The 23,122-nt window shown below is 40.3% G+C and overlaps 1 protein-coding gene across 2 annotated transcripts in view; it reads right to left on the bottom strand.

Moving 5' to 3' along the window:
* Positions 1-23,122, bottom strand: part of katnb1 (katanin p80 (WD repeat containing) subunit B 1) — a 72,129-nt gene that overhangs the window by 30,344 nt on the left and 18,663 nt on the right. For both annotated transcript variants that reach the window (XM_059992572.1, XM_059992573.1), the window contains 5 exons: positions 15,359-15,442; positions 9,534-9,649; positions 6,092-6,163; positions 2,002-2,152; positions 871-1,058 (listed from right to left, as the gene is read on the bottom strand). In XM_059992572.1, the coding sequence (XP_059848555.1) occupies positions 871-1,058; positions 2,002-2,152; positions 6,092-6,163; positions 9,534-9,649; positions 15,359-15,442 (611 nt within the window). The remainder of the gene's footprint in view (positions 1-870; positions 1,059-2,001; positions 2,153-6,091; positions 6,164-9,533; positions 9,650-15,358; positions 15,443-23,122) is intronic.

Below are 23,122 nucleotides of genomic sequence, written 5' to 3'. Positions count from 1 at the left end.
GAAGCTGTTGATCCATGGGTAACACTGTCTATGTTAATGATTAAAGCAGATCAAAGAATGATTCAAATAAATGGTTTAGGAAAATATGACACAAAAATTGGACAGATACAAGAAATTAAAGATTCCTGTTCCTCTGTGAATAAACAGAAACACTCACTTATTGCCCTAAAATGGCTTTCTCTATGCTACAAATTCCTCAGAACATAAACAGTACAGGCCCCTTCAGGCACAATGTTGTGCAAATTTATATAAACCTACTTCACAATTAATCCATCCCTTTGCTCCTACACAGCTCATAAACTTCATTTTTCTTACATCCATATGTCTATCCAAAAGACATTTAACTGTCCCTATTGTATCAACCTCTACCACCACCCCCAGCTGTGCATTCCAGGCACCTACACCCCTCTCTGTGTCAATAACCCTACCTCTGATACTTCCCTTAAACTTTCCTCCCCTTATCTTAAAGAAATGTAATTCCAGGAGAAATGGTACAGCGCTATTCAACCCAATTCCAGATGAGCCACATTGCAACCTGATTCTGTAATTTGTCTTGAGCCACGATAAAGAGACAGTTACAATTATGTTTTATCTGAAACTTTACAAGTTCTGAAGTGCTTATTCATTGCAAGGGATAGGGACTGTAAAGGGAATTTAAAAATTATTCAAAGTAACCACCTTTTTCACCTTCACCGTTAAAGTGCTTTTTTTGATTATGACGCTTGGACAAACTTAAACCAATGCCCACAGAGAAACAGCAAATAAACTAATAAAGCAAAACAAAAAGGAATGCCTAGAGTTGAACAACATCGATGAAAGGATTTGGAGATCCGGACTCCCCTTGGATTAATAATATAGAACTTACTTTACCTTTGAGGTCTGTTGCATGTAGTTAAGGGCCGCTCATAGTTGCGTCTGAGTGCAGCTCCTTTCATTTCTGATAGATTGAAGAGTTTTTCATCTTCAACTGTGCCCTGGACAATTGAACCAGTCTTCTTCACTCTATTCAGATCCACCACAAACGTTGAGACTGTCACCTGACTGAATGAAGCTCCAATCTATTATGTAAACAAATCACAAAGATATGAAACAGGAACTGAGGTGAACAGTAAAGAATGCTTACCTTTTACATTAAAGATTACAGCAGTTGCTCAGGCAAAGTTATTTCACATACTACTATTGTAATATGCAATTCTGCTCATTTAAAAAAGCTATTTAATAACCATTTATTTCAATTAACAACCTAAAATACCATTACCAAGAACATGATAATCCACTGCATTGAATCAGATCTCAGTTCAATCCATTCAATTCAAAGCCTCAAGCTAAAGTACAGATCACCTTTTACAATATTACGCAAACAGGAAACACAAGGTTTGACAAGCAGCTCAACAAGAGCACAGTTTAGTTCCAGTTCTGATTATTAAACTGCAAAAATGTTAGTAGGAAATTAGTAATTTTTAAATTGTTGATCTTTGGCACAACGTCAAACTCATGTTTTATATTTCTATAGAACCACCAAAACAACTGTTCTCCTAAATTATTACGATTCATGTAGAAAAATTGCAATAACAGAAACAATTATAGAGAAAGGTTGAATAGGTTACAACTTGATTCCCTTGGGTGCAAGAGAATGAGCAGAGATTTAATAGAGGTATCACCCCTCTCTCCACTAATGGTGCCTCAATTAAGATCTTTAGTTTTTATTTCACACTACTAATACCAACAGTATTTTTCTAAAATGAACATGTATATCAGAATCAGATTTATTGTCACTGACATGTGTCATGGTATTTGTTGTTTCTCAGTATTAGTCCTTATAGCATTCATCTGTAACGTTAATCTCTTTTGCTTAGCAGTGCAAATTTCTTTTGGTGTATTAACTCCCCATAACTGAGGTGTACAGCATTTTAATTACTATATTTAATTCCATTACTTAACTGGACTCATCCTAACTGTTCATCTTATACCATTCAACACCCATAATTGTACAGGACATACCAACTGATTGGAACAGATGGCAAGGTCTGCTGCTCTACCCCAATTAACAGGAAGTACATCAAAACAACGTGGAGGTTCCCATCCATATACATGCAATGAATCCTGAGATCCGCTGTATAGACAACAACCATCTGGATTGAACAAAATACACCTGAAACAGATAGAGAATAGGAAATCAATAGTTTTTTTTCCAATGGCAAAATAATTTCAAAATAACCAGCTAGTTGGAGCAATTTCATGATAAAACAGTATAGCATTGAACTGGCTATTCAGACCAAAACATCATGCCAATCTTGATGCCAAATTATACTAAATGTTCTCCTCCTACGTTGGCACCCATGTTCCTCCATATTCTCATGTCGAATTAAAAACCTTTTGAATGCCACCAAAATGCCAGCTTCCACTACTACACCTGGTATCTTATTTCGGCTCCCTTTCTATCTCAGTATAAAACCTTTCCCCTCATGTTGCTTTCAACAAATCCTCCCCTGCCAAAAACTGCGAAGCATGTCCTCTGGTGTTAACATGGGGAGAAGTTTCTGACTGTCTACCCTATATCTATGTCTTTATTATTTTAAAAACCTCTATCAGGTCTCCCCCCAGCCTCTAACACTCTAAAGAGAACAACCCAAGTTTGTCCAACCTTTCCTTATGGCTCATGCCTCCTTTCCATTCAGCATCCTGGAAAACCTCTTCTGCATCCTCTCCAGTCTCCACATCCTTCTTGTAATGGGGTGACCAGAACTGCAAGCAATACTCCAAATGCTGTCTAACTGAAGTTTTACACAACACCCCTACCAATAAAAGGCAGGCATGCTATGCTTCTTCTTTACCATCTTATCCATTGGTTTAGCCACTTTCAGTGAACTATGGACTTGTATCCCAAGTTCTCTTCTATGTCAATGCAATAAAGGGATGCACCATTAACTGTATACTTTCAACTTTCAAACTGACTTCACAAAGTGCAATGCTTCATACTTGCCTGAAGAAAATTTCAGCTGTCACTTCTCTGTCCATATCTGTAACTGATCTATATCCTGCTGTATTCTTTGAAAGTCCTTTACAATGTCCACAACTTCACCAATCTTGCTCATTCACCCATCTAAATTTTCATCCAAATCATCGATCTATATTATAAACAGAGGCCCTAGCACTAATCCTTCAGAATTCCAATGTTGTTTCTCATATACATTAATGATCTGGATGATGGGGTGGTAAATTGGATTAGTAAGTATGCAAATGATACTAAGATAGGTGGTGTTGTGGATAATGAAGTAGGTTTTCAAAGTTTGCAGAGAGATTTAGGCCAGTTAGAAGAGTGGGCTGAAAATGGCAGATGGATTTTAATGCTGGTAAGTGTGAGGTGCTACATTTTGGTAGGACTAATCCAAATAGGACATACATGGTAAATGGTAGGGCATTGAGGAATGCAGTAGAACAGAGTGATCTAGGAATAATGGTGCATAGTTCCCTGAAGGTGGAATCTCATGTGGATAGGTGGTGAAGATAGCTTTTGGTATGCTGGCCTTTATAAATCAGAACATTGAGTATAGGAGTTGGGATGTAATGTTAAAATTGTACAAAGGATTGGTGAGGCCAAATTTGGAGTATTGTGTACAGTTCTGGTCCCCGAATAATAGGAAAGATGTCATCAAAATAGAGAGAGTACAGAGGAGATTTACTAGAATGTTACCTGGGTTTCAGTACTTCAGTTACAGAGAAAGGTTGAACAAGTTAGGTCTTTATTCTTTGAAGCATAGAAGGTTGAGGGGGAACTTGATAGGGTATTTAAAATCATGAAGGGGATAGATAGAGTTGACGTGGACCTTTCCTGATGAAGGGTCTCGGCCCGTAACGTCAACAGCACTTCTCCCTATAAATGCTACCTGGCCTGCTGTGTTCCACCAGTATTTTGTGTGTGTCGTTTGAATTTCCAGCGTCTGCAAATTTCCTCATGTTGACGTGGATAGACTTTTTCCATTGAGAGTAGGGGAGATTCAAACAAGAGGACATGAGTTGAGAGTTAAGGGGCAAAAGTTTAGGGGTAACTCGAGGGGGAACTTCTTTACTCAGAGAGCGGCAGCTGTGTGGAACGAGCTTCCAGTAGGAGTGGTAGAGGCAGGTTCGATTTTGTCATTTAAAAAAATTGGATAGGCATATGGACAGGAAAGGAATGGAGGGTTATGGGCTGAGTGCAGGTAGGTGGGACTAGTGAGAGTAAGCGTTCGGCGCGGACTAGAAGGGCCGAGATGGCCTGGTTCTGTGCTGTAATTGTTATATGGTTATATACCATTGGTCATGGCTGCCCAGCTAAAATAACAGCTTTCCACCCCTACTCTGTCTTCTATGGGCCAGTTTCAAATCTTAACTTGCAATTCACCCTGGATCCCTTGCAGCTTCATCTTCTGAATCAAGCAACTATATAGGACTTCATCAAATGCCTTAGTGAAGTCCATATAGACCCCATCCACTGCTTTACCCTCATCAAGCTCCCATTCCCGCCTCAAAAAACCTGATCAATTTTTAAACCTGCCCTTAAGCAGGCCACGCCTTTCCAAATGTGCATAAATCTTATCCTTCAGTATCCTGTCCAGCAGTTTGCTTACCATGGATACAAGGTTCATTGGCCTATAATTACCTGGATTATCCGTATTTCTTTTTTGAACAAAGACACAATAGTTGTTACTCTCTAGTCCATTGAGACCTTGTCTGTTTCTAGTGAGGACATAAAAATCTGTCAAAGCCTCAGCAATCTCCACACTTGGGAGCAAGAGCCTGTACTGTGCAGTAGCTAAGTATAAAATACCTTGGTCTTGATCTTGCTTGCCAATTACATTTCACAGCCCTTTTGGCCTTCCTAATCACCTGCTCAAGCACTTTTTGCATTATATTTATATTCTACAAGGGCCCAGTCAGATTTTAGTTTACTAAACCTTACAAAGGCTTCTTTCTCCTTCCTTCCTGGTACAACAAATGCTCCCAATCAATGCCTCTTAGCTGTGCCTTATCGTATTGCAATTTGCCCTCCCCCAATTTCCACAAGATACGATTTTTTCCTTACTCATAACTAACCTAAAACATAGAGTTGTGGTCATTATTCCCAAAACATTCACCCAGCATCAGGTCTGTCATCTGCTTGGTTTATTTCCCCAAACCAGGTGCAATATGTTCTTTTCTTGAGTTGATCTCTCCATGTACTGTTTCAGGAGCCCCTCTTGGATGCAATGAAGAAACCCTGCCCCATCTAAGCCTCCTGTATTAACTAATGCTGAGAAAATTAAAGTCCCTCCCCAAGACAATCTGACTGCTTCCATACCTTTCCATAATCTTTCTATGTATCTACACAAAATTATACAAAAACCTCACCAAATAATTAGGTACTCCTTTCAAAATTTACACCTAACCCATAAAAACAAAGTGTACTGTGTTAACAAACATGATGCTGCAGTACAAGGATCAATCAGGTCCCAGGGTGAATGCTGGTCTGTACCAAGTTATTCTCTGCCCTGCTGTAGTGACAAGACAACGGCAATCATTATAGGCCTTGGGAAGAGGACATAAGATGGAGGAAGTCACATCAATTCCCAGCCTTGAGTAAAAGCCACAGAAAAAGTTCATGCACGTGGACCAATGGTAAGCACTGCTGAGCCTCAGCTGTAATGTAAGCATCTACAAAACACCTTTTAAGTTCAAGTTGTGTACACTCAGTAGCCCTGAATACATTGCTGCTAGGCTGTGAAAATCCATGAAGGATGCAAAGGCATAAATGACTGACTCTAGGATAATGGATAAATGATGAATGGAAAGAGACGGTACACAATAACAGATTTTCCCCCCAATAAACCTCTCAGCCAACTGAATAGGACACAGAGTACCAAAATGAAAGAACAGGCAAAAATGAACACTATTGTCATATTTATAGTACAACATCAATGTGCTCATAGCTCTAAAGCTGTTTGGCAGTGGCACTTCAAGATGAGTAGTCCTTGCACACATTACATGACTTCACCAATTGTACTTGCATCTGATGATCCATAAAAAAATAAGCAAACAATTGAAATTTTGATTTGAACAATATGGCTCCTTGTACCTGACAGGAGTACTCTCTACTTCTGTACAGCTCACCATCTTAAACTTTTCTAGGTCCCAAAACTTTATTGTTCTGAAAGAGAGAGTAAAATAGAACATTAAGTAACTGTGGGACATCAATGCAGTCACATTTCCAATCATTAGTACACTTACTGTAAATAGCCTACACCAGGCATGGGCAAACTACGGCCTGCGGGCCATATGCGGCCCGTTAAGCTTTTTAATCCGGCCCGCAGAACTTGATGAAATTATATTAATAATCCTTGTTAACGTTTTCTCCCTGCAATTCTGGCGTTTTCCCAATAAATGACGCACTCTATATACATTTGTGGCGACCCATTTCCTGGCACATCCGAACCGGCTCACAATTAGCCAGCGTTCCGGCTAAGGGAGATAGCCTGCGGGGGTTTGCGAGAAATTTGGAGCCTCTGCGCCACGGGGGGCAGGTTGAGGGAGGCTTAAAAGTGAGGCTGGGGATTTCGAATAAAGTTTTTTTTTTCGACTGCAGTTACCGACTCCGTGTCGTAATTTTAGCGCTGCATGTAGCACACCGCTACACATTGACCTTTGTTGAGGTGCAGCGTATTACTCCACATTTGCGCTTTACTCTTTGTTCGGCTCGACCTATTTGTGTGAACAGGCGTTCAGCGTCATGAACATCAACAAAGCCAGCCACAGATCCAAGTTAACTGACCAACACCTCAGATCCATCCTGAGAATCGCCACAACAAAACTAAATCCAGACTTTGATGCGCTGGCTAAAAAGGGAGACCAACAACACTGTTCCCATTGAAAATAAAAATGAGTTTCTTCGTTGTGTTATGTAAAAAATGCATTTGAAAATATTTTTTTCAATAAGCCTTACATGTTACATGTCATTTCTGTAAAGTGATCGACATGAGTAGTGCGCAGGTGCACGTATGTTCTCAAAATAAAAAATGCGCTCCAGATCAAAAAACGCGCTCCGCATACTGGCGTGCTGTCATTGTTCTGTCTTTGTGCTGGTCGTTGTTGAGTTTTGGCACAGGGGACAATTGAATAAGAAGGAGCAGGACAAGTAGACCTGCATCTCCTACCGTTTTTGAAATAAAGACAGTCAGGAGGAGAGTGATGATGATAATATCTTGAAGGATAACAGAATTTTCAGTGCTTTAAAATAGTAACTGTTACTATTAAAAAAAGCTGTATTTTATTCATTTAATTTTCAGTGTTTTAAAAGTCATTTCAATAAATAGCTAAATACCATGGGACTTCAAAGACAGATATTTTGTTGTAATGCATTTGTTCATTTTCAATTGAAATTAAAGCACATGTTTTCTACATATCCCATGATATTTTATTTTCTCTTGAGGTGTATTACCAAAACACTCCGTCCATCTGCTCCTGGTCCGGCCCCCCTGTCAAATTTTAGAACCCTTTGTGGCCCTCAAGTCAAAAAGTTTGCCCACCCCTGGCCTACACCAACAAAAGATCAGTGTTTGATAAAATTTCACATTATAGCACATCTGAGAGGAAAAAAAATGACAGCACAGTTACATTGCAAGCAGAAGCTCATTGTGCTTGTCCTTGGCATCCTAAAGATATCTACTCTCACCCTAGGATATGCAAGTCACCAGTCAAAATGCCTACTTAATAGCTTGTATGGAGGTACCATACAAAATATAGTTAACATCTCAGGCTCAGCATCCAATTCAACTTCTACTGTAGCATTCAAGTAAAAACTTGATCACTCATCTGAAGTGTCAGCCAGACATTTCAACTTAAATTATGCTTATTAACAGGCTTGGTACAAAAGTGAAATCTTCCTTTTCTGAGCTGTGAAGATTGAGTCATACCAAAGTTTCATGGTAATCAAAGCTAAAGTAATGTCAAAAATAGACTTCTCGTGTCCATATGAAGGATCTTGGACAAGATATAAACTGTTCACTCCTCTCCATAAATGTTCCCTGACCTGCTGAGTTCCTCCAGCATTCTCTGTGTGTTGTTCTTGATTTCCAGCATCTGCAGAATCTCTTGTGCTTCTAAATACGTGGTCTTTGATGATGAGGGTGCTACAAGTGACTTTTCAATCAGTTTGACATCATCATCAAAAAGCTTTTGAAATCAGGAATTTCCTGTTAACCCAGGTAGCCAATTTGCAGTCCCAAGGGTCTTGGGAATCCTCAGGCAGGATTCCTTAAAGGTTAATTTGCAGGTTGAGTCAGTGTTAAGGAAGGCAAATGCAAATGTTAGCATTGACTCTGAGAGGGCTAGAATATAAAAGTAAAGATGTAATACTGAGGCTTTATGAGACGTGGGTCAGACAGCACTGACAGCATTGTGAGCAAATTTGGGCCCTCATCTAAAAAATGATGTGCTGCATTGGATGGGGGTGCAAAGGAGGTTCATGAGAATAATCCCTGAATGAAAGGGTTGAGACAGGAGAAGCTTTTGATGGCTTTGGGCCATCACTGAAGTTTAGAAGAATGGGGGTAGGGGAAGAATCTCACTGAAACCTATTGAAAGGCCTAGATAAAGTGGACATGGCTAGGATGCTTCCTATAATAGAGTCTAGGACCAGAGGGCACAACGAATAGAACAACATCTGTTCAGAACAGAGAATTTCTTTAACTAGAAAATGTTGAATCTGTGGAATTCACCATCACAACCATCTATGGAGGCCAAGTCACTGGGTACATTTTAAGTGAGGTTGATACTTGATTAGTGAGGGCATTAAAGGTTACGGGCTGGGGGGGCGGGGAAGGCAGGAGAATGGGGTTAAGAGAGATAATAAATCAGCCATAGTGGAGCAGGCTCAATGGGTTCCCTTCGGTCCCTATATCTTATGGTAACAAAAATAAAAAGTTTGTGACCAGACATCCATTTTATTGATGTTATTTGGACTAACCAATTTCATGACACAGGAAGGAATACTTAAACATTAGTGCTGTGGAATACTTTTATTTACCCTTTAGTGTCTCAGATTAATATCTCATTCAAAAAACAAGAATTCAGTGTAATATCTCCTCCACAGGACCAAAGATTTCGTGCTGAGGTAAGAATTAAGCCTTGTAATCTAAAGATCAAATATGCCATAGCTCATCATTTAGTGTATGCATCACTAAACTAGCAGTACAAAGCAGACAGTGAATGAAAAAGTTAAAATGAGAATGGTACAGAGTACTCAGTTCAGTAATTTCCATTACTGATTTGTATTTTCTACTTACAAAGCATAGTAAACCTAGAAAAGGTACATCTCATACTCAGCACTTGCTTATTTATACCAGTTGTACTAACACTATTTGCATACATAAATGTTGCTACAGACATTCAAAATAACTGATCATTACCACAGGAAGCACATTAATACAACACAAATGTTGAAATACTTAAAACTATTTGGATCAAGAACAATAGAAATTGTAGGTAAAAGTAACCATTTACAAAGCAACATCCATTCTGACCTGTCTGAGCTGCCAGAAGCCAGCAAATACTCATTGGGGTGGAACTCCACCGTATTTACAGGTGCAGTGTGATCTGTAAATTCTGTTAAAATTTTTGCTGCTGACAAATCCCACAGCTGGAAAAAAAAGACAGAAACTAAGTAACATTCATCAAAATTAACTTCCTACATTTAACAACTTAGAGGACAGGTAAATTCTACAGGAATGATTTTCCACAACACGTGTTTTTCTGTACTATTGTTATTTTCTTTATAGTTTAACTTGATCAGCTCCATCATGGGCACTATCTTCTGTTGTATCCAGGGTATCTTTCAGGAACTATGCCTCAAAAAGGTGGCATTCATCATTAAAGACCCCCATCACCCAGGACGTCTTGTTCTCATTGCTATCAGGGAGGTGGTACAGGAACCTGAAGGCACACACTCAACATTTTTACAGTCGGCCCTCCTTATCCGCTGAGGATTGGTTCCGGGACACCCCGTGGATACCAAAAAACGCAGATGCTCAAGTCCCTTATTTAACCTGTCCCAGTGAGGTGGTCTTTAGGACCCAGCGGAACCCCAGACTTTATTTAACGTCTCATTGTGGTGGACATTAAGACCTGGCGGCGCAGCTCTGAATCCACAGTGTTTCTGTTCATGAAAATACTCACGATCATGATTGAAAATAAGGTGTAAGTAATAAAGCGATCGGAAAGAGGTGAAATGCCTTCAGTCATTGGAAAAACGTTAGGCTATAGTCTGTCAACAATTGGAACAATTTTAATGAAGCATGTGAAAGGCCCTGCCCCAATGAAAGCTACAATTACTACTAAGTAACGTAGTGGTTTAATTATTGAAATACATATGTTTCTTAAGTGTTTTTAATGCATAAAGAGGTAAAATATGTACTATATTCTAAGAAAAACGTTTGACTAACTGACACTAAATAATACCAGATGTACCTGTTCCAACTTCAAATCCGACTTAAAGACGGACTCAGGAATGGAACTCATTCATAACCCAGGGACTGCCTGTACTTTTAAGTCATTTCTAGATTACTTATATTACCTAATACAATGTAAATACTATGTAAATAGTTGTTATACCTGTATTATTTAGGGAATAATGACAAGAAAAAATAGTCTGTACATGCTCAAACAACAAGTGCTGGAGAGAGAACTTCCGGGTTTTCCCGATCCGCAGTTGGTTGAATCCGTGCATGCAGAATCCGCAGATAAGGAGCGCTGACTGTATTATATATCTCTAACTCTCTCTCTGTATTTCAGGACATATGTGGTGATATTTAAACCAATTCTGATTTTGAAGTTTTATTCCTATTTGTGTTTTTATATAATTATCTATGCACATGTAATTGTTCAGTGTGTTTTGTAATAGTTGCAATTGCTTTCGTAACAACTTGTTTGCAGTTGCAGGTATCATATTATTTGAATAGTGGCCATCTTATTGGTTGATTCAAGCACCAAGATTTAAATGAAATGTCTGTTATCAATGAAACTTCAAAAAAATTAGCAAACTAGCATGAGAGGAGCAAACCATGTTACTTAGTTCTTTTCCCTGCCAAGTAGGATCTCTTCCTCTCTCTCCCCCCGCTCTCCTTCTCACCATTATGCTACATCTTCCCATCTTCATTTTTTGCTCTTGTAACACGTAATAAACAATCTTAAGCAGCAAGTTTTATGCATCATTCGTGACTTCCGAAGAACCTCAGATCAAAAACATCAGCTTCCAACACAGGTCATAAATCAGAGAGAAAAGGCACAAATCAAGTTCACCAACTTTAATTCTGATGGATTTAATTACTGTTTTAAAAAAATATATATTCCAACTTGCAGTTATTTTAAAAATTTCGCAGATTATCAGTTTGAGGTTTTGTTTTTTATCCCCCCACCCCCAATTTTTCCATCAAGTAAAGAACTTCAACAGAGTAAATGGATACTTTTTCCATCTTGCTATCGATTCTCAGGATGCATTTCACGTTACATACATTGGCTGAATAATGTATTTGCTTAACAAGTGTAAATACATTTAAAGGAAATAAAGTAAATTTTCTGCTCACTCAAAAAGTTCTATACTTTTAAAAGTCTAAGAAACTTTAGCTCAATGGTGATATAGACTGAGGATTAATTAAGACCATAACAGTATGAGACAAAGGAGCAGAGTTAGGTCATTCAACCCATCAAGTCTGCCCGGCCATTCCACAGCTGATTTACTATCCCTCTCAATCCCATTCTTCTGGCTTCTCTCTGTAACCTTTGACTCTCTGTCTAACGAAGAACCTATCTACCTCAGCTTTAAATACTGTGGCAATGAACTCCACAGAGTCAACATCCTAAACAAATTCCTCCTCACCGATTCTGAAAGGACATCACTCTATTCAGAGGCTGTGCCCTCTGGTCTCAGACTCACCCAATATCAGAAATAACCCTCTCCAGATTACCTAAGCCATTTAACATTCAGTAAGTTCAATAAGATCCCTCCACCCCCTCATTCTTCTAAACTCCAGTGAGTCCAGGCCCAGAGACATCAAACGATCCCCACACATTAACCCATTTCATTCCCAGAATCATTCTCATGAACCTCATCTGTACATTCTCCAATGCCAGGTCATCTCTTCTTAGACAAGGGGCCCAAAACAGCTCACAAAAGCGTTCAAAGAGCAGTCTGACCAATGCCAGGATTACATCCTTGTTCTTATATTCTCGTCCAGTGGTTCTCAACTACTTCTCTCCTCATGGCTCACTGCGGCCTCCACACTGTGCAGCAGGGCTCAGTGGGCCATCCTGTAACGTGTGAATTGTGATATGTGTGTGGTCAAGCAGGAGTAGAGATAACAATTAGCGTGCTGCAACCTTACAAAGGCTAAGCTGTTTTTCTGCCTCAACTGCATCTTGCAAATTTTCCCATTCATTCCATTCAGGGTTCTAATTAAATTATATCTACAGGTGTTCCCCCCCTTTACAAAAGTAGAGTATTCCTATGAAACTTTTCTTAAGCCGGAATGGTGTAAAGCAAAGAACTATTAATTTATATGGGAAAAATTTTCGTAAACGCGAGAATTCTCTTTGCAATGCGAAAACAGGTTACTAATGTAGGTCTTTTGTAAAAGTGAAGCGGCGTAAAGTGAACATTCGTAAAGCGGGGACACCTGTATTCATTGCTTTTTTATATATTTTAGTAATATTTCATTAAAGAAATAAACATTTGGAAATTCTAGAGTTTTTCCACTTGTGGTCCCTACAAAATGTGACTTGGCCCATGTTGAGAACCACTGTCCTAGTCCTCTCAAAATGAATGTTAACAATGCATTTACTTTCCTCACCACCAACTCAACCTACAAGTTAACTTGTAAGGAATCCTGTACGAGGATTCCCAAAACACTTTTGTACCTCAGATTTTTGAATTTTCTCTCCATTTGGAAAATAGTCTGCACCCTTATTCTTTCTGCCGAAGAACATGACCATATACTTCCCAACACTATATTCCATCTGTCACTTCTTTGCGTATTCTCCCAAACTGACTAAACCCTTCTGCAGACTCCCTGCTTCCTCTTCATTACCTATCCCTCCATTTATCTTTATATCATCCACAAACTGGGCCACAGAGCCATCAATTCTGTCATCCAAATCACTAACATATGATGTAAAATAAGCGGTACCAACACAGACTCCTATGAAACACCACTAGTCACCAGCAGTCAACCTGAAAAGGCTCCCATCTCACGTATAGCACCTTATCAAAGACCTTCTGAAAATCCAGGTGAACAACATCCACTGACTCTCCTTTGTTCACCCTTCCTGTTATTTCCTCAAAAAAATTGCATCAGATTTCTCTGGCAAGATTTCCCCTGAAGGAAACCATGCTGACTTTAGCCTATTTTATTATGTGCCTCCAAGTACCCCAAAACCTCATCCTTAATAATGGACTCCACCATTTTCCAATCACTAAAGTCAGGCTAACTGGCCTATAACTTCCTTTTGCCTCCATCACTTCTCCGGAACCAATCCAGAATCCAGTAATTCCTGGAAGATCATTACTAATGCCTCTATAATCTCCTCAGATTCCTCTTTCAGGACTCTCGGGTACAGTCCATCTAGTCCAGATTACTTATCAACCTTCAGACCTTTCTGCTTCTCAAGCACCTTCTTTTTAGTAATAGCAATGGCACTTACTTCTGCCCTCTAACAGTCTCAAATTTCTGGCATACCGTTAGTGTCTTCCATGTCAGCTTTTAAGCATTAGCATCCTTCATTTTGCTAATCAGCACAGAAAATATTTAAGTTACTCATCAACATGGTGGTGTGGCTCAAAAAACATCACTAGATAGGAAGCTTCATGATTTCACCACATACAACAATGTAATCAGCATCCTTACAATGCATGTGTTACTTTTATCAGTATTAGATTAAATCAGGTAGGTCAATGTTGCAGTGAAAACAAGTTTGAAAATGCATGATATTTTATCAGGATCCCACAACTATCTTGAAAACCAAACTACCTTGGATACCACACTAAAAACAAGTCATTGGCTAAAACACTTCTACTCCCACAAAAGTGTATGCAGTTTCAGAAATCTGCTTTTTAAAAATAGATTGCACAGAAGTTCCATAAAAAAGTAATAGCTTTGGGTTTTCTTTATGCTGTAATAACACTTCTTGCCACACAAGTGAATATTTACTGTCCAGCTTAGAGGCAATTAAGAGGGATAGCCTTGCCAGCAATTGCTTCAGAAAATAAAGCAAAAATATAACGTAACTAATAATTTGAAATATATTAACATTTGTGAATTTTGTGTTTTGCTACTACTTCATGCATGCTCACAAATGCAAACAATACCAACTCAAATGGTCACCTCTGAGTTTTCTGCTTAACTGAAAGTGGAACACAAGAAAATATAAAGCTTTACCACATTACTCCTTAATCATCTTCTTACCCCCAACCTTTAACATAGTCTATTTGGTATTTAACTTGCGGAAAGTAATCCATATATAATACCCATCAAACTAAGTGAACCTGATCTTGAACAAAGAATAGTTGTTTACTTAGCAACAAGAGCTTTTATAATGCATGGAAAGTCCAGAAGTTGATAAAGTATTAAGTTACATGCAGTAAGTTAGTACGAGGAAATCTGCAGATGCTGGAAATTCAAGCAACGCACACAAAATGCTGGTGGAACGCAGCAGGCCAGGCAGCATCTATAGGAAGAAGCACTGTCAACGTTTCGGGCCGAGACCCTTCGTCAGGACTAACTGAAAGGAAAGATAGTAAGAGATTGGAAAGTACGAGGGGGAGGGGGAAATGCAAAATGATAGAAGACCGGAAGGGGTGGGGAAAGAAGGGATTCATGCTCATGAAAATTAACTTCTCTAACTTCTGTTAATGCCCCTTCTCCCCTTCTTACCCCATCCCTGATATATTTAGTTTTCTCCCCCTCCCTTTTTTTTCCTCACTCTGCCCATCACTCTGCCTGCTCTCCATCTCCCTTTGGCACTCCCTCCCCTCCCCCTTTCTTTCTCTCTAGGCCTCCCGTCCCATGATCCTTTCCCTTCTCCAGCTCTGTATCCCTTTTGCCAATCACCTTTCCAGCTCTTAGCTTCACCCCATGCCCTCCGGTCTTCTCCTATCATTTTGCATTTCCCCCTCCCCCTCCTACTTTCAGATCTCTTACCATCTTTCCTTTCAGTTAGTCCTGACGAAGGGTCTCGTCCTGAAACGTCGACAGTGCTTCTTACTATAGATGCTGCCTGACCTGCTGCGTTCTACCAGCATTTTGTGTGTTTTGCAGTAAGTAATTCAGTAAGTCCATGCAAAGCTCTAAGTAAATACCTTCACGGTGCTATCATCTCCAGCAGCAGCAATCCATCGCCCATCAGGACTGAATCGTAGACACCGTACAGCATTTGTGTGTCCCTGCAAAGACATCACTGACTATTTAAAGTGCAGAATTAACCATCTAGACTGAACGAAGTGCATATGACACGATAAGCTCAAACCACACCAATGTCATACAATGGCTAGGTTTGAAAATGACAAGAAAAAACTGACCATCCCACAACATTCACAAGTCCTACATTAGACAACGGCAGATGAAGGAAACAAGGTTGAGGACTGAACTGTAGGTGAACTGAAAGGAACAGGAGAGACTGATGCAGTTTGATACCAACAGCGTCGCAGGAATTGCCAACATTGAACTCGAGGTAGGACTGTCTAAAGGACTCCAACTCTGGATTTTTGATAGTGAATGACAACCTGTTGGTCCTCGAGTCAGGGGGAGGGGTACTCAGAAAAGTGATGCAGCAGACTGTAAAGTTGAAACAGCAAGCTGCTGGTCTCCTGCTCTTATTTGTTGCAGGAGCAATCTCTCTCTCTCTCTCTCTCTCCTTCACTAGTTAGAGAGAGACAGTCTGAGATGTTGAAGTGTTGGGATGGACAGTAGCTTTTTGATGGACTCTAGATCATAGAACATATAGAATAGTACAGCACAGTACAGGCCCTTCAGCCCACAATGTTCCAGCACAGTACAGGCCCATCAGCCCACAATGTTCCAGCACAGTACAGGCCCTTCGGCCCACAATGTTCCAAACCCTGCCTCTCATATAACCTCCCACCTTAAATTCCTCCATATACCTGTCCAGTAGTCTCTTAAACTTCACTAGTGTATCTGCCTCCATCACTGACTCAGGCAGTGCATTCCACGCACCAACCACTCTGAGTGAAAAACCTTCCTCTAATATCCCCCTTGAACTTCCCACCTTTTACCTTAAAGCCATGTCCTCTTATATTGAGCAGTGGTGCCCTGGGGAAGAGGCGCTGGCTGTCCACTCTGTCTATTCCTCTTAATATCTTGTCCACCTCTATCATGTCTCCTCTCATCGTCCTTCTCTCCAAAGAGCAAAGCCCTAGCTCCCTTAATCTCTGATCATAATGCACTCTCTAAACCCAGGCAGCATCCTGGTAAATCTCCTCTGTACCCTTTCCAAAGCTTCCACATCCTTCCTATAGTGAGGCGACCAGAACTGGACAAATTACTCCAAGTGTGGCCTAACTAGAGTTTTATAGAGCTGCATCATTACATCGTGTCTCTTAAACTTTGTCCCTCGACTTATGAAAGCTAACACCCCATAAGCTTCCTTAACTACCCTATCTACCTGTGAGGCAACTTTCAGGAATCTGTGAACATGTACCCCCAGATCCCTCTGCTCCTCCAAACTACCAAGTATTCTGCCATTTACTTTGTACTCTGCCTTGGAGTTCGTCCTTCCAAAGAGTACCACCTCACACTTCTCCGGGTTGAACTCCATCTGCCACTTCTCAGCCCACTTCTGCATCCTATCAATGACTCTCTGCAATCTTCGACAATCCTCAACACTACCTACACCACCACCAACCTTTGTGTCATCTGCAAACTTGCCAACCCACCCTTCTACCCCCACATCCAGGTCATTAATAAAATTCACGAGAAGTAGAGGTCCAGAGGCCCAGAACAGATCCTTGTGGGTCACCACTAGTCACAACCCTCCATTCTGAATGTACTCCCTCCACCACAACCCTTTGCCTTCTGCAGGCAAGCCAATTCTGAATCCACCTGGCCAAACTTCCCTGGATCCCATGCCTTCTGACTTTCTGAATAAGCCTACCGTGTGGAACCTTGTCAAATGCCTTGCTAAAATCCATGTAGATCACATCCACTGCACTACCCTCATCTATATGCCTGGTCATCTCCTCAAAGAACTCTATCAGGCTTGTTAGGCACGATCTGCCCTTCACAAAGCCATGCTGATTGTCCCTGATCAGACCATGATTCTCTAAATGCCCATAGATCCTATCTCTAAGAATCTTTTCCAACAGCTTTCCCACCACAGACATAAGGCTCACTAGTCTATAATTACCCGGACTATCCCTACTACCTTTTTTGAACGAGGGGACAACATTCACCTCCCTCCAATCCTCCAGTACCATTCCCATGGACAACGAGGACATAAAGATCCTAGCCAGAGGCTCAGCAATCTCTTCCCTCGTCTCGTGGAGCAGCCTGGAGAATATTTCATCTGGCCCCGGGGACTTATCTGCCCTAATGTATTTTAGCAACTCCAACACCTCCTCTCCCTTAAGTCTAGCCAGGAATATAAAAGGGGATAGCAAAAGCTTTTTTAGCTATGTGAAGAGAAAGATAGTTAAGAACAATGTTGGCCCCTTGAAGAATGAATTGGGAGAAATTGTTATGGGAAACAGGGAAATGGCAACAGAATTTATTGCGTACTTTAGATCTGTCTTCACCAGGGAGGACACAAGCAATCTCCCAGATGTACGGATGGGCCAGGGTCATAAGATATCAGAGGAATTCAGACAGATTGACATTAGGAAAGAAACTGTGATGAGTAGACTGGTAGGACTGAAGGCTAATAAATCTCCAGGTCCAGATGGTCTGCATCCGAGGGTTCTAAAAGAGGTGGCTCAGGAAATTGCGGATGCATTGGTAATCATTTTCCAATGTTCCTTAGATTCAGGATCAGTTCCTGAAGACTGGAGAGTGGCTAATATTATCCCACTTTTCAAGAAGGGAGGGAAGGAGAAAACAGAGAACTATCGCCCTGTTAGCCTAAACGTCAGTCGTGGGGAAGATGCTTGAGTCCATTATTAAGGACGAAATAGTGGCACATCTTGATGGCAGTAATAGAATTAGGCCGAGCCAGCATGGATTTACCAAGGGCAAATCATGCTTGACTAATCTGTTGGAGTTTTTTGAGGGTGTAACAGGGATGTTAGACGAGGGTAAGCCAGTGGATGTTGTGTACCTAGATTTTCAGAAGGCATTTGATAAGGTGCCACATAGGAGATTGGTGAGTAAAATCAGAGCTCATGGCATTGGGGGCAGGGTTTCAACATGGATAGAAAACTGGTTGGCAGATAGAAAGCAAAGGGTAGCAGTGAATGGGTGTTTCTCGGACTGGCTGGAGGTGACTAGTGGGGTACCACAGGGCTCTGTATTGGGACCACAGCTCTTTACGATTTATGTCAACGATTTAGATGAGGGCATTGAAAACTATATCAGCAAGTTTGCTGACGATACTGAACTGGGTGGCAGTGTGACATGCGAAGAGGACGTTAGGAGAATACAGGGAGACTTGGATAGGCTGGGTGAGTGGGCAGATACTTGGCAGATGTCATTCAATGTGAATAAATGTGAAGTTATCCACTTTGGAAGCAGGAACAAGAGGGCAGAGTATTGTCTGAACGGTGTAGAGTTAGGTAAGGGAGAAATGCAAAGAGACCTAGGAGTCCTAGTTCATCAGTCAATGAAGGTGAATGAGCAAGTGCAACAGGCAGTGAAGAGGGCAAATGGAATTTTGGCCTTTATTACAAGGGGAATTGAGTACAAGAGCAAGGATGTCCTTTTGCATTTGTACAGAGCCCTGGTGAGACCACACCTGGAATATTGTGTACAGTTTTGGTCTCCAGGTTTGAGGAAGGACATTCTGGCAATTGAGGAAGTGCAGCGTAGATTCACTAGGTTGATTCCTGGGATGGCAGGGCTGTCTTACGCTGAGAGATTGGAGAGATTGGGCTTGTACACACTGGAATTGAGGAGATTGAGAGGGGATCTGATTGAAACGTTTAAGATAATTAAAGGATTTGATAGGATTGAGGCAGGAAATATGTTCCAGATGTTGGGAGAGTCCAGTACCAGAGGGCATGGATTGAGAATAAGATGTCAGTTATTTAAGACAGAGTTGAGGAAAAACTTCTTTTCCCAGAGAGTTGTGGAGGTGTGGAATGCACTGCCTCGGAAGACGGTGGAGGCCAATTCTCTGGATGCTTTCAAGAAGGAGCTAGATAGATATCTGATGGATAGGGGAATCAAGGGATATGGGGACAAGGCAGGGACTGGGTATTGATAGTGAATGATCAGCCATGATCTCAGAATGGCGGTGCAGACTCGAGGGGCCGAATGGTCTACTTCTGCACCTATTGTCTATTATCAACCTCACTCATATTGTCCTCACCGTCATCAAGTTCCCTCACAGTGGTCAATACTGAAGAGAAGTATTCATTGAGGACCTCGCTCACTTCCACAGCCTCCAGGCACATCTTTCCACTTTTATCTCTAATTGGTCCTACCTTCACTCCTGTCATCCTTTTGTTCTTCACATAATTGAAGAATGCCTTGGGGTTTTCCTTTACCCTACTTGCCAAGGCCTTCTCATGCCTCCTTCTTGCTCTTCTCAGCCCCTTCTTAAGCTCCTTTCTTGCTACCCTATATTCCTCAATAGACCCATCTGATCCTTGCTTCCTAAACCTAAAAACGTATGCTGCCTTCTTCCACCTGACTAGATTTTCCAATTCATTTGCCACCCATGGTTCCTTCACCCTACCTTTCTTTATCTTCCTCACCGGGACAAATTTATCCCTAACATCCTGCAAGATATCCCTAAACATCGACCACATGTCCATAGTACATTTCCCTGCAAAAACATCATCCCAATTCACACCCGCAAGTTCTAGCCTTATAGCCTCATAATTTGCCCTTCCCCAATTAAAAATTTTCCTGTCCTCTCTGATTCTATCCTTTTCCATGATACTGCTAAAGGCCAGGGAGCGGTGATCACTGTCCCCCAGATGCTCACCCACTGACAGATCTGTGACCTGACCCGGTTCGTTACCTAATACTAGGTCTAGTATGGCATTCCCCCTAGTCAGCCTGTCAACATACTGTGACTGGAATCCATCCTGGACACACTTAACAAACTCTGCCCCATCTAAACCCATGGAACTAATCGTGCCAATCAATATTAGGGAAGCTAAAGTCACCCATGATAACAACCCTATTATTTTTGCACCTTTCCAAAATCTGCCTCCCAATCTGCTCCTCAGTATCTCTGCTGCTACCAGGGGGCCTATAGAATACCCCCAGTAGAGTAATTGCTCCCTTCCTGTTCCTGACTTCCACCCATACTGACTCAAAAGGGGATCCTGCTCCATTACCCACCCTTTCTGTAGCTGTAATAGTATCCCTGACCAGTAATGCCACCCCTCCTCCCTTTCCCCTCCTCTCTATCCCTTTTAAAGCACTGAAATCCAGGAATATTGAGAATCCATTCCTGCCCTGGTGCCAGCCAAGTCTCCATAATGGCCACTACATCATAATTCCATGTATGTATCCAAGTTCATCACCTTTGTTCCTGATGCTTCTTGCATTGAAGTACACACACTTTAGCCCTTCTACCTTCCTACCCTTCCACCCTTTATTCTGCTTCTCTTTCCTCAAAGCCTCTCTATATGTTAGATCTGGCTTTACTCCAAGCACTTCTTTCACTGCTCTATCGCTCCAGGTCCATCCCCTTTGCAAATTAGTTTAAACCCTCCCGAACCATGCTAGCAAACTTACCTGCAAGGATATTGCTCCCTCTTTAGTTCAGGTATAACCCATCCAATCTGTACAGGTCCCACCTTCCTAGAAGAGATCCCAATGATCATGGTCTCCTTGGGGGGGGGGGGGGGGGGGGCTTTGTTATTGCTTGCATCGTGAGGTGGTGGGGAGGGTGGTCAGTGCTTTTGCTGGAGTAAGTGGGAGATGGGGAGGATTGTTGCTTTTGCATCCGCTTGTGCATGGGAGAGGAGAGGGCTGTTGGGTTCTAACAGTTTCTGCAATTCATTTTTTGGGTTTTTTCTTTCTTTCTTTTTAAATCTTTTAATTAATTTTCAAATACATAAGCATAATAACAATAGTAGTACAAAGAGATTAGGATTACATTGTTGGTAAGCAGTATATACGAGTAAAAGCTATAGATAACACAAATGTACTAAGCCTCCCAAATTCTTAATGTAATTAAACATGCCAGAAAAAAAAATGAAAACGTCCAAAAAAAAACCCAAATTAGAAAACAAAAAAAACTAAACAAAGCTGGATACAATCAATAATGTCAATAACTCCGCTCCTTTATCCATATATTTAAGGTTAATAAAAAGGATTCCAAAAAGGTCAAGTTACATCATATGAAAGTGTTGAATAAATAGTCTCCAAGTGTCTTCGAATTTAACCGAATGGTTAAAAGCGACACTTCAGATTTTTCTAAATTTAATCAAGATATAGTTTGGGAAAACCATTGGAATGTAGGAGGAGGATTAATCTCTTTCCAATTCAATAAAATGGATCTTCTAGCCATTAATGTAACAAATGCAATCATTCGATGAGCTGAAGACGATAAATAACTGTGTTCCACCATTGGTAAGCCAAAAATTGCAGTAATAGGATGAAGATGTAAATCAATACGCAAAACCGTTGAAATAATATCAAAAATGTCTTTCCACTATTTCTCCAAAAGAGGACAAGACCAGAACAAATGAGTCAATGAAGCTACCTCAGAGTGACATCTATCACAGACAGGACTTATATGAGAGCAAAACCGAGCTAGCGTGTCTTTACACATGTGGGCCCTATGCATCACCTTAAATTGTATCAACGCATGTTTAGCACGTATAGAGGAAGAGTTATCTAATTGGAGAATTTTCTCCCATTTCTCTGTAGGTAAAGAAAGTTGAAGTTCCCTTTCCCATTCATTCTTAATTTTATCTGATATACCTGGCTGTATTTTCATAATCATATCATAAATAGTTGCTATTAAACCCTTCTGATAAGGGATTAAACCTAAAAAAAATTTCCGTGATATCAGTTGGATATGAATTTGGAAAAGTATGTAACATATTATTCAAAAAGTTTTTAATTTGTAAATATCAAAAAAATGGGACCTGGGCAGATTATATTTATTAGACAACTTTTCAAAAGACATGAAACAGTTATCCAAGAATAAGTCAAGAAAACATGTTATACCCTTTGTTTTCCATACCAAAAAGGCTTGATCCATAACAGAGGGTTGAAAAAAGAAATTAGATATATAATAGGGCTTGATAGAATAAATTCGTTGAAGCCAAAAAATTTATGAAATTGAAACCATATTTGTAGTGTATATTTATTGGATTAACCATTTGTTTATTCAATTTAAAAAGAACAAAGGGAAGCGAGATCCCTAAAATAGAAACCAATGAAAACCCTTGTAGGGATTTACATTCAAGGTTTACCCATTGTGGACTTTGAATTACATCCAAATCCTCTGTCCAAAATATTAAATATCGGATATTAATTGCCCAGTAATAAAATCTTAAATTTGGCAATGCCAAACCACCATTCTTTTTTGACCTGTAAATATTTTTTACTTAAGCTAGGATTTTTATTCTGCCATATGTATGAAGAAATTTTAGAGTCAACGATATCAATAAAGGATTGTTGAAATAAAAATTGGTAGCACTTGAAATAAGTATAAAAATTTAGGTAAAATAATCATCTTAATAGCATTGATTCGATCAATCAGTGATAAAGACAATGGGGACTTAATGCATTTAGTAAGCAATTGTTTAACCTGATTAATTAAAGGTAAAAAATTGACCTTAAATAAATCCTTATGCTTCTTAGTAATTTTAACACCCAAGTAAAATAATCTGTAACCAATCGGAATGGTAAATGTTTATAAATTGAAACCTGCATATTTAATGGGAAGAGTTCACTCTTATTAAGATTCAGTTGGAATGTTATGG

This window comes from Hypanus sabinus, chromosome 17 (genome assembly GCF_030144855.1).
Source record: "Hypanus sabinus isolate sHypSab1 chromosome 17, sHypSab1.hap1, whole genome shotgun sequence".
Taxonomy (NCBI): domain Eukaryota; kingdom Metazoa; phylum Chordata; class Chondrichthyes; order Myliobatiformes; family Dasyatidae; genus Hypanus; species Hypanus sabinus.
Note: the sequence above shows the minus strand (reverse complement) of the source record. Positions and strands in the feature narration are given on the sequence as shown.